Here is a 12,950-nt window from a genome sequence, read left to right as displayed (position 1 = left end):
CAATCATAGATACAGTTATCAACACTTTACAGCATGGTTCAATCATAGATACAGTTATCAACACTTTACAGCATGGTTCAATCAGAGATACAGTTATCAACACTTTACAGCATGGTTCAATCAGAGATACAGTTATCAACACTTTACAACATGGTTCATTCAGAGATACAGTTATCAACACTTTACAGCATGGTTCAATCAGAGATACAGTTATCAACACTTTAAACATGGTTCAAGCAGAGCTATTTGTCAACTCTTTAAATCATGGTTCAGTCAGAGCTAGTTGTCAACTCTTTAAATCATGGTTCAATCAGAGCTAGTTGTCAACTCTTTAAATCATGGTTCAATCAGAGCTAGTTGTCAACTCTTTAAATCATGGTTCAGTCAGAGCTAGTTGTCAACTCTTTAAATCATGGTTCAATCAGAGCTAGTTGTCAACTCTTTAAACATGGTTCAATCAGAGCTAGTTGTCAACTCTTTAAACATGGTTCAATCAGAGCTACAGTAATCAACACTAAGACATGGTTCAATCAGAGCTACAGTTATCAACTCCTTAAACATGGTTCATTACATTTACATTTACATTTACATTTAAGTCATTTAGCAGACGCTCTTATCCAGAGCCACTTACAAATTGGTGAATTCACCTTCTGACATCAGTGGAACAGCCACTTTACAATAGTGCATCTAAATCATTTAAGGGGGGGTTCAATCAGAGCTACAGTTATCAATACTTTAAACATGGTTCAATCAGAGCTAGTTGTCAACTCTTTAAATCATGGTTCAGTCAGAGCTAGTTGTCAACTCTTTAAATCATGTTTCAGTCAGAGCTAGTTGTCAACTCTTTAAATCATGGTTCAATCAGGCTAGTTGTCAACTCTTTAAATCATGTTTCAATCAGAGCTACAGCAATCAACACTAAGACATGGTTCAGCGTCGTGACCCCGTTATAATGTATTTGGACAACAGGTTGTTGGAGCCAGTGGAATGTATGTTCTCAGGTTCTTACCTTGAGCACTACGTCTGTTGCCTTTCACCATCAGTATGACCGTCACCAGCAGGTAGGGACACACCACCAGTACACTACCCAGCAGCCTGGGCAGAGACATGGACAACACTGGCACTGTAGTGGGGTCTTGGGGTTGGAGACAGGGGAGAAAGTTGACAAAGTCTTTCATACACACATTTTAAATCAAGGATTTTTTTTCCTGAAATGTATCTATTTGTATGGTTAGTTTACTGCAAAATACAACTTAATGGATGTATTTACCGTAGGTTTAATGGATGTATTTACCGTAGGTTTAATGGATGTATTTACTGTAGGTTTAATGGATGTATTTACCGTAGGTTTAATGGATGTATTTACCGTAGGTTTAATGGATGTATTTACCGTAGGTTTAATGGATGTATTTACCGTAGGTTTAATAGATGTATTTACCGTAGGTTTAATGGATGTATTTACCGTAGGTTTAATGGATGTATTTACCGTAGGTTTCAACTTAATGGATGTATTTACCGTAGGTTTCAACTTAATGGATGTATTTACCGTAGGTTTAATGGATGTATTTACCGTAGGTTTAATGGATGTATTTACCGTAGGTTTAATGGATGTATTTACCGTAGGTTTCAAATTAATGCATGTATTTACCGTAGGTTTCAACTTAATGTATGTATTTACCGTAGGTTTAATGTATGTATTTACCGTAGGTTTAATAGATGTATTTACCGTAGGTTTAATGGATGTATTTACCGTAGGTTTAATGGATGTATTTACCGTAGGTTTAATGGATGTATTTACCGTAGGTTTAATGGATGTATTTACCGTAGGTTTAATAGATGTATTTACCGTAGGTTTAATGGATGTATTTACCGTAGGTTTAATGGATGTATTTACCGTAGGTTTAATGGATGTATTTACCGTAGGTTTCAACTTAATGGATGTATTTACCGTAGGTTTAATGGATGTATTTACCGTAGGTTTCAACTTAATGGATGTATTTACCGTAGGTTTAATGGATGTATTTACCGTAGGTTTAATGGATGTATTTACCGTAGGTTTAATGGATGTATTTACCGTAGGTTTAATAGATGTATTTACCGTAGGTTTAATGGATGTATTTACCGTAGGTTTAATGGATGTATTTACCGTAGGTTTAATGGATGTATTTACCGTAGGTTTAATGGATGTATTTACCGTAGGTTTAATGGATGCATTTACCGTAGGTTTAATGGATGTATTTACCGTAGGTTTAATGGATGTGTTTACCGTAGGTTTAATGGATGTATTTACCGTAGGTTTAATGGATGTATTTACCGTAGGTTTCAAATTAATGCATGTATTTACCGTAGGTATCAACTTAATGGATGTATTTACTGTAGGTTTCAACTTAATGGATGTATTTACCGTAGGTTTAATGGATGTATTTACCGTAGGTTTCAACTTAATGGATGTATTTACCGTAGGTTTAATGGATGTATTTACCGTAGGTTTCAACTTAATGGATGTATTTACCGTAGGTTTAATGGATGTATTTACTGTAGGTTTCAACTTAATGGATGTATTTACTGTAGGTTTAATGGATGTATTTACCGTAGGTTTCAACTTAATGGATGTATTTACCGTAGGTTTAATGGATGTATTTACCGTAGGTTTCAACTTAATGGATGTATTTACCGTAGGTTTAATGGATGTATTTACCGTAGGTTTCAACTTAATGGATGTATTTACCGTAGGTTTAATGGATGTATTTACCGTAGGTTTAATGGATGTATTTACCGTAGGTTTAATGGATGTATTTACCGTAGGTTTAATGGATGTATTTACCGTAGGTTTAATGGATGTATTTACCGTAGGTTGAATGGATGTATTTACCGTAGGTTTCAACTTAATGGATGTATTTACCGTAGGTTTAATGGATGTATTTACCGTAGGTTGAATGGATGTATTTACCATAGGTTTCAACTTAATGGATGTATTTACCGTAGGTTTAATGGATGTATTTACCGTAGGTTTAATGGATGTATTTACCGTAGGTTTAATGGATGTATTTACCGTAGGTTTCAACTTAATGGATGTATTTACCGTAGGTTTAATGGATGTATTTACCGTAGGTTTAATGGATGTATTTACCGTAGGTTTCAACTTAATGGATGTATTTACCGTAGGTTTAATGGATGTATTTACCATAGGTTTAATGGATGTATTTACTGTAGGTTTAATGGATGTATTTACCGTAGGTTTAATGGATGTATTTACCATAGGTTTAATGGATGTATTTACCGTAGGTTTAATGGATGTATTTACCGTAGGTTTAATGGATGTATTTACTGTAGGTTTAATGGATTTATTTACCGTAGGTTTCAACTTAATGGATGTATTTACCGTAGGTTTCAACTTAATGGATGTATTTACCGTAGGTTTAATGTATGTATTTACCGTAGGTTTAATGGATGTATTTACCGTAGGTTTAATGGATGTATTTACCGTAGGTTTAATGGATGTATTTACCGTAGGTTTAATGGATGCATTTACCGTAGGTTTAATGGATGTATTTACCGTAGGTTTAATGGATGTATTTACCGTAGGTTTAATGGATGTATTTACCGTAGGTTTAATGGATGTATTTACCGTAGGTTTAATGGATGTATTTACCGTAGGTTTAATGGATGTGTTTACCGTAGGTTTAATGGATGTATTTACCGTAGGTTTAATGGATGTATTTACCGTAGGTTTAATGGATGTATTTACCGTAGGTTTCAAATTAATGCATGTATTTACCGTAGGTATCAACTTAATGGATGTATTTACTGTAGGTTTCAACTTAATGGATGTATTTACCGTAGGTTTAATGGATGTATTTACCGTAGGTTTCAACTTAATGGATGTATTTACCGTAGGTTTAATGGATGTATTTACCGTAGGTTTCAACTTAATGGATGTATTTACCGTAGGTTTAATGGATGTATTTACTGTAGGTTTCAACTTAATGGATGTATTTACTGTAGGTTTCAACTTAATGGATGTATTTACTGTAGGTTTAATGGATGTATTTACCGTAGGTTTCAACTTAATGGATGTATTTACCGTAGGTTTAATGGATGTATTTACCGTAGGTTTCAACTTAATGGATGTATTTACCGTAGGTTTAATGGATGTATTTACCGTAGGTTTCAACTTAATGGATGTATTTACCGTAGGTTTAATGGATGTATTTACCGTAGGTTTAATGGATGTATTTACCGTAGGTTTAATGGATGTATTTACCGTAGGTTTAATGGATGTATTTAACGTAGGTTTAATGGATGTATTTACCGTAGGTTTAATGGATGTATTTACCGTAGGTTTAATGGATGTATTTACCGTAGGTTTAATGGATGTATTTACCGTAGGTTGAATGGATGTATTTACCGTAGGTTTCAACTTAATGGATGTATTTACCGTAGGTTTAATGGATGTATTTACCGTAGGTTTAATGGATGTATTTACCGTAGGTTTCAACTTAATGGATGTATTTACCGTAGGTTTAATGGATGTATTTACCGTAGGTTTAATGGATGTATTTACCGTAGGTTTCAACTTAATGGATGTATTTACCGTAGGTTTAATGTATGTATTTACCGTAGGTTTCAACTTAATGGATGTATTTACCGTAGGTTTAATGGATGTATTTACCGTAGGTTTCAACTTAATGGATGTATTTACCGTAGGTTTAATGTATGTATTTACCGTAGGTTTCAACTTAATGGATGTATTTACCGTAGGTTTAATGGATGTATTTACCGTAGGTTTCAACTTAATGGATGTATTTACCGTAGGTTTAATGGATGTATTTACCGTAGGTATCAACTTAATGGATGTATTTACCGTAGGTTTAATGGATGTATTTACCATAGGTTTAATGGATGTATTTACCGTAGGTTTCAACTTAATGGATGTATTTACCGTAGGTTTAATGGATGTATTTACCGTAGGTTTAATGGAAGTATTTACCGTAGGTTTAATGGATGTATTTACTGTAGGTTTAATGGATGTGTTTACCGTAGGTTTAATGGATGTATTTACCGTAGGTTTAATGGATGTATTTACCGTAGGTTTCAACTTAATGGATGTATTTACCGTAGGTTTCAACTTAATGGATGTATTTACCGTAGGTTTCAACTTAATGGATGTATTTACCGTAGGTTTAATGGATGTATTTACCGTAGGTATCAACTTAATGGTACAAAGAGGGATTTAATTCACACCTGTCAGAGTCATCCATCTCTCTGGTGATTCTCCTTTAGAGTTGGAACACTTGTAGAGTCCTTCATCTGACCTGGATACTGCAGGGATGGTCATCTCTCCTGTGGTCTCAGTCCTGATGAGGGATCCATCTTTGTAGAAATCGGCTGTGAGGTCAGAGGGAGTTCCCTGATATCTGCAGCGCATAGTCACAGAATCTCCCTCAGTCACAGGAAGGGCAGGGCTCTCCAGGATCACAGCCCCAGCTGTATATAATATATAAACATCATATATAAACAGGTCTCCCCTGGATCACAGACCCAGCTGTATAATATTAGTAGATTTGTGGACATACCGTGTACTGTGATGTTGACAGCAGTGCTGTGTTCTCCAGACCCAGCCTCACACCAGTACACCCCACTGTCTGATGGTATTAGTGACACAATGCATGAAAAACCTTGTTGTTTTCCCCAGTCGGTTCCACAAGCTGAAAGCTTCCCAGTCGATGTGTATCTCTTCAGTGTCCATCCAGCAGAGCTCCCTTGAACTTCACAGCTCACAATTAAAGACTCATATTCAAAGAACTGAGATCGGTTGGGACGGACACTCAGAGAGACTGGAGGAGAGAGAACTGAGAGAGAGAGACAGAGAGAGATGCGTCAGCAGCAACCTTGGGGAAATCCTCTACATTATCATTATGTCACGTTCGTTTAGAGAAGGATTGGACCAAGGTGCAGCGTGGTAGGTGAACATCTTTGTTTATTTAAAAATGAACACCAATAAACAACAATATACAAAAACAAACGGAAAGTTCTGAAGGCTACACAGTAACTAACAAAATCAAGATCCCACAACCTAAGGTGGGAAAAAGGGCTGCCTAAATAAGATCCCCAATCAGAGACAACGATAAACAGCTGCCTCTGATTGGGAACTATACTAGGCCAACAAAGAAATAGAAACATAGATTGTCACCCTTGTCACACCCCGATCTAACAAAATAGAGAATAAAAAGGATCTCTAAGGTCAGGGCGTGACAGTACCACCTCCCAAAGGACAGACTCCCGGCCGCAAACCTGAACCTTTAGGGGAGGGTCTGGGTGGTCATCTACCCTCAGTGGCGGCTCCAGTGCGGGACACAGACCCCGCTCCGCACATGGCTGCGCCAACTTTGGTGGATCTTTGCCGGAAGCTCCAGACTGCCGACCGTCACTTTAGGCTCTGGACTGCCGATCATCACTGGGGACAACGAGCCATGGATCATCACTGGAGGCTCTGGACTGCCGATCAACACTGGAGGCAACGAGCCATGGATCATCACTGGAGGCTCTGGACTGCCGATCATCACTGGAGGCTTCAGGCCATGGATCATCACTGGATGCTTCGGGCCGTAGATCATCACTGGAGGCAACGAGCCATGGATCATCACTGGAGGCTCTGGACTGCCGATCATCACTGGAGGCTTCAGGCCATGGATCATCACTGGAGGCTTCGGGCCATAGATCATCACTGGAGGCAACGAGCCATGGATCATCACCGGAGGCTCTGGACTGCCGATCATCACTGGAGGCTTCGGGCCATGGATCATCACTGGAGGCTTCGGGCCATAGATCATCACTGGAGGCAACGAGCCATGGATCATCACTGGAGGCTCTGGACTGCCGATCATCACTGGAGGCTTCGGGCCATGGATCATCACTGGAGGCTTCGGGCCATAGATCATCACTGGAGGCAACGGGCCATGGATCATCACTGGATGCTTCGGGCCATAGATCATCACTGGAGGCAACGGGCCATGGATCATCACTGGATGCTTCGGGCCATAGATCATCACTGGAGGATTCTGGCCATGGATCATCATTGGAAGCTTTGTGCGTGGAGCAGTCATAGGACGTACCAGGCTGGGGAGACGCACAGGAAGCCTGGAGTGTAGAGCTGGCACAACATGTCCTGGACAGATGACAACCTTTGCATGGCAAGTGTGGGGGCAGGCACAGGACATACTGGGCTGTGGAGGCGCACTGGAGACACGGTGCGTAGAACCGGCACACATTGTACCGGAACGATAACACGCTCCTCAAAGCGAGTGCGGAGAGCTGGCACAGAATGTGCAGGGCTGGGGAGACGTCCTGGAGACCTGGTCCGTGGGGCCGGGCACAGCCTTCACCAGACGGTTCCTCAGGACGAGTACGGAGAGCTGACTCAGGTGGCATTACACTAAGGACACGCTCTCCTCCAATTTCCCAATCAACTCATTAACTGTCTCTGAGTCCCTTCACTCCCCTCCAAGTTCACCTTCCTCTCCCAGACTGGCTCTGGTTCACTCCTTGACTCCACCGACCACCCCGTGTGCCACCCTCCCCAATACATTTTTGGGGCTGCCTCTCGTGCTTGCGTCGTGGTTGCGAACCCCGGAGTCGTAGTTTACCGTCCTTCGCTGCCTCCACCTGCTTCCATGGCAGGGTCTTGTCCCCTGCCATTACCTCTTCCCATTGTCCATGATGTCCTCCACACCCTTTTCTCCCGGGTCCAGGATCCCTGCTCCTCCTGGCCATGCAGCTTGGTCCTTTGGTGGCGGGATCTTCTGTCACGTTCGTTGAAATGATTGGACCAAGGTGCAGCATGCGTAGAGTTCCACATTATATTTTATCGTGAAACTTACAACAAAAACAACAAAGAATATTACAAACGCACAGTATTGCAGTGCACAAGGCAACTATACAAAAACAAGATCCCACAAACTAAGGTGGGAAAAAGGCTGCCTAAGTATGATCCCCAATCAGAAACAACATTAAACAGCTGCCTATGATTGGGAACCATATCAGGCCAAACAAAGAAATAGAAAAAACTAGAATGCCCACCCAAATCACACCCTGACCTAACCAAATAGAGAAATAAAAAGGATCTCTAAGGTCAGGGCATGACACATTAACAGCAGATTTGTACATTTCCTCAGTGAAAACAATGTACTGAGCAAATGTCAAATGTACTTTTTACCAAAATACCTTATGACAGACCACATATTCACCCTGCACACCCTAACTGACAAATAAACAAACCAAAACAAAGGCAAAGTCTTCTCATGCTTTGTTGACTTAAAAAAATCTTTTGACTGAATTTGGCATAAGGGTCTGCTATACAAATTGATGGAAAGTGGTGTTGGGGGAAAAACATACAACATTATAAAATCCATGTACACAAACAACAAGTGTGCAGTTAAAATAGGCAAAAAACACACACATTTCTTCCCACAGGGCCGTGGGGTGAGACAGGGATGCAGCTTAAGCCACACCCTCTTCAACATATATATCAACGAATTGGCGCGGGCACTAGAAAAGTCTGCAGCACCCGGCCTCACCCTGCTAGAATCTGAAGTCAAATGTCTACTGTTTGCTGATGATCTGGTGCTTCTGTCACCAACCAAGGAGGGCCTACAGCAGCACCTAGATATTCTGCACAGATTCTGTCAGACCTGGGCCCTGACAGTAAATCTCAGTAAGACCAAAATAATTGTGTTTAAAAAAACAGGTCCAGTCACCAGGACCACAAATACAAATTCCATCTAGACACTGTTGCCCTGGAGCACACAAAAAACTATACATACCTTGGCCTGAACATCAGCGGCACAGGTAACTTCCACAAAGCTGTGAACGATCTGAGACGCAAGGCAAGAAGGGCATTCTATGCCATCAACAGGAACATAACATTTTACATCCCAATTAGGATCTGGCTAAAAATACTTGAATCATTTATAGAACCCATTGCCCTTTATGGTTGTGAGGTCTGGGGTCCGCTCACCAACCAAGACTTCACAAAATGGGACAAATACCAAATTTGAGACTCTGCATGCAGAATTCTGCAAAAATATCCTCAGTGTACAACGTAGAACACCAAATAATGCATGCAGAGCAGAATTAGGCCGATACCCACTAATTATCAAAATCCAGAAAAGAGCCGTTAAATTCTACAACCAACTAAAAGGAAGCGATTCCCAAACCTTCCATAACAAAGCCATCACCCACAGAGAGATGAAGCTGGAGAAGAGTCCCCTAAGCAAGCTGGTCCTGGGGCTCTGTTCACAAACACAATCACACCCCACAGAGCCCCAGGACAGCAGCACAATTAGACCCAATCAAATCATGAGAAAACAAAAAGATAATTACTTGACACATTGGAAAAAATTAACAACAATACAGGACAAACTATAATGCTATTTGGCCCTAAACACTGAGTACACAGTGGCAGAACACCTGAAAAGTTTGACAGCCAGACAGAAAGACAGCACTGTATTTCTGAATGGCTTAAAATGTGCATTTCTTAAAACAAAATAGAACTATTCTGAATGTGAAAAATACATTTATTTCCTCACCTGTCAGAGTCATCCGTCTCTCTGGTGATTCTCCTTCAGAGTTGGAACACTTGTAGAGTCCTTCATCTGACCTGGATACTGCAGGGATGGTCATCTCTCCCGTAGTCTCGGTCCTGACGAGGGATCCATCTTTGTAGAAATCGGCTGTGAGGTCAGAGGGAGTTCCCTGATATCTGCAGCGCAGAGTCACATAATCTCCCTCAGTCACAGGAAGGGCAGGGCTCTCCAGGATCACAGCCCCAGCTGTATATAATATATAAACATCATATATAAACAGGGCTCTCCAGGATCACAGCTCCAGCTGTATATAATATATAAACATCATATATAAACAGGTCTCTCCAGGATCACAGCTCCAGCTGTATATAATATATAAACATCATATATAAACAGGGCTCTCCAGGATCACAGCTCCAGCTGTATATAATATATAAACATCATATATAAACAGGGCTCTCCAGGATCACAGCTCCAGCTGTATATAATATATAAACATCATATATAAACAGGTCTCTCCAGGATCACAGCCCCAGCTGTATATAATATATAAACATCATATATAAACAGGTCTCTCCAGGATCACAGCCCCAGCTGTATATAATATATAAACATCATATATAAACAGGGCTCTCCAGGATCACATTCCCAGCTGTATATAATATATAAACATCATATATAAACAGGGCTCTCCAGGATCACATTCCCAGCTGTATATAATATATAAACATCATATATAAACAGGTCTCTCCAGGATCACAGCTCCAGCTGTATATAATATTTAAACATCATATATAAACAGGCCTCTCCAAGATCACAGCCCCAGCTGTATATAATATATAAACATCATATATAAACAGGTCTCTCCAGGATCACAGCTCCAGCTGTATATAATATATAAACATCATATATAAACAGGTCTCTCCAGGATCACAGCCCCAGCTGTATTTAATATATAATCATCACATATAAACAGGCCTTTCCAAGATCACAGCCCCAGCTGTATTTAATATATAATCATCATATATAAACAGGTCTCTCCTGGATCACAGACCCAGCTGTATAATATTAGTAGATTTGTGGACATACCGTGTACTGTGATGTTGACAGCAGTGCTGTGTTCTCCAGACCCAGCCTCACACCAGTACACCCCACTGTCTGATAGTATTAGTGACACAATGCATGAAAAGCCTTGTTGTTTTCCCCAGTCGGTTCCACAAGCTGAAAGCTTCCCAGTTGATATGTATCTCTTCAGTGTCCATCCAGCAGAGCTCCCTTGAACTTCACAGCTCACAATTAAAGACTCATATTCAAAGAACTGAGATCGGTTGGGACGGACACTCAGAGAGACTGGAGGAGAGAGAACTGAGAGAGAGAGACAGAGAGAGATGCGTCAACAGCAACCTTGGGGAAATCCTCTGCATTATCATTATGTCACGTTCGTTTAGAGAAGGATTGGACCAAGGTGCAGCGTGGTAGGTGAACATCTTTGTTTATTTAAAAATGAACACCAATAAACAACAATATACAAAAACAAACAAAAAGTTCTGAAGGCTACACAGTAACTAACAAAATCAAGATCCCACAACCTAAGGTGGGAAAAAGGGCTGCCTAAATAAGATCCCCAATCAGAGACAACGATAAACAGCTGCCTCTGATTGGGAACTATACTAGGCCAACAAAGAAATAGAAACATAGATTGTCACCCTTGTCACACCCCGATCTAACAAAATAGAGAATAAAAAGGATCTCTAAGGTCAGGGCGTGACAGTACCACCTCCCAAAGGACAGACTCCCGGCCGCAAACCTGAACCTTTAGGGGAGGGTCTGGGTGGTCATCTACCCTCAGTGGCGGCTCCAGTGCGGGACACAGACCCCGCTCCGCACATGGCTGCGCCAACTTTGGTGGATCTTTGCCGGAAGCTCCGGACTGCCGATCATCACTGGGGGCAACGAGCCATGGATCATCACTGGAGGCTTCGGGCCATAGATCATCACTGGAGGCAACGGGCCATGGATCATCACTGGATGCTTCGGGCCATAGATCATCACTGGAGGCAACGGGCCATGGATCATCACTGGATGCTTCGGGCCATAGATCATCACTGGAGGATTCTGGCCATGGATCATCATTGGAAGCTTTGTGCGTGGAGCAGTCATAGGACGTACCAGGCTGGGGAGACGCACAGGAAGCCTGGAGTGTAGAGCTGGCACAACATGTCCTGGACAGATGACAACCTTTGCATGGCAAGTGCGGGGGCAGGCACAGGACATACTGGGCTGTGGAGGCGCACTGGAGACACGGTGCGTAGAACCGGCGCACATTGTACCGTAACGATAACACGCTCCTCAAAGCGAGTGCGGAGAGCTGGCACAGAATGTGCAGGGCTGGGGAGACGTCCTGGAGACCTGGTCCGTGGGGCCGGGCACAGCCTTCACCAGACGGTTCCTCAGGACGAGTACGGAGAGCTGACTCAGGTGGCATTACACTAAGGACACGCTCTCCTCCAATTTCCCAATCAACTCATTAACTGTCTCTGAGTCCCTTCACTCCCCTCCAAGTTCACCTTCCTCTCCCAGACTGGCTCTGGTTCACTCCTTGACTCCACCGACCACCCCGTGTGCCACCCTCCCCAATACATTTTTGGGGCTGCCTCTCGTGCTTGCGTCGTGGTTGCGAACCCCGGAGTCGTAGTTTACCGTCCTTCGCTGCCTCCACCTGCTTCCATGGCAGGGTCTTGTCCCCTGCCATTACCTCTTCCCATTGTCCATGATGTCCTCCACACCCTTTTCTCCCGGGTCCAGGATCCCTGCTCCTCCTGGCCATGCAGCTTGGTCCTTTGGTGGCGGGATCTTCTGTCACGTTCGTTGAAATGATTGGACCAAGGTGCAGCATGCGTAGAGTTCCACATTATATTTTATCGTGAAACTTACAACAAAAACAACAAAGAATATTACAAACGCACAGTATTGCAGTGCACAAGGCAACTATACAAAAACAAGATCCCACAAACTAAGGTGGGAAAAAGGCTGCCTAAGTATGATCCCCAATCAGAAACAACATTAAACAGCTGCCTATGATTGGGAACCATACCAGGCCAAACAAAGAAATAGAAAAAACTAGAATGCCCACCCAAATCACACCCTGACCTAACCAAATAGAGAAATAAAAAGGATCTCTAAGGTCAGGGCATGACACATTAACAGCAGATTTGTACATTTCCTCAGTGAAAACAATGTACTGAGCAAATGTCAAATGTACTTTTTACCAAAATACCTTATGACAGACCACATATTCACCCTGCACACCCTAACTGACAAATAAACAAACCAAAACAAAGGCAAAGTCTTCTCATGCTTTGTTGA

The 12,950-nt window shown here is 41.8% G+C and overlaps 1 protein-coding gene across 1 annotated transcript in view; it reads right to left on the bottom strand.

Annotated features, from left to right (window-relative positions):
* Positions 1–12,950, bottom strand: part of LOC135537288 (Fc receptor-like protein 5) — a 39,311-nt gene that overhangs the window by 1,044 nt on the left and 25,317 nt on the right. Inside the window, exons 5-9 of the mRNA XM_064963480.1 lie at positions 10,674–10,949; positions 9,588–9,830; positions 5,577–5,852; positions 5,245–5,487; positions 1,010–1,135 (exon numbers count right to left, since the gene is read on the bottom strand). Coding sequence (XP_064819552.1) covers positions 1,010–1,135; positions 5,245–5,487; positions 5,577–5,852; positions 9,588–9,830; positions 10,674–10,949 — 1,164 coding nt within the window. The remainder of the gene's footprint in view (positions 1–1,009; positions 1,136–5,244; positions 5,488–5,576; positions 5,853–9,587; positions 9,831–10,673; positions 10,950–12,950) is intronic.

Source organism: Oncorhynchus masou, unplaced genomic scaffold, assembly GCF_036934945.1.
Source record: "Oncorhynchus masou masou isolate Uvic2021 unplaced genomic scaffold, UVic_Omas_1.1 unplaced_scaffold_744, whole genome shotgun sequence".
Classification (NCBI taxonomy): domain Eukaryota; kingdom Metazoa; phylum Chordata; class Actinopteri; order Salmoniformes; family Salmonidae; genus Oncorhynchus; species Oncorhynchus masou.
Note: the sequence above shows the minus strand (reverse complement) of the source record. Positions and strands in the feature narration are given on the sequence as shown.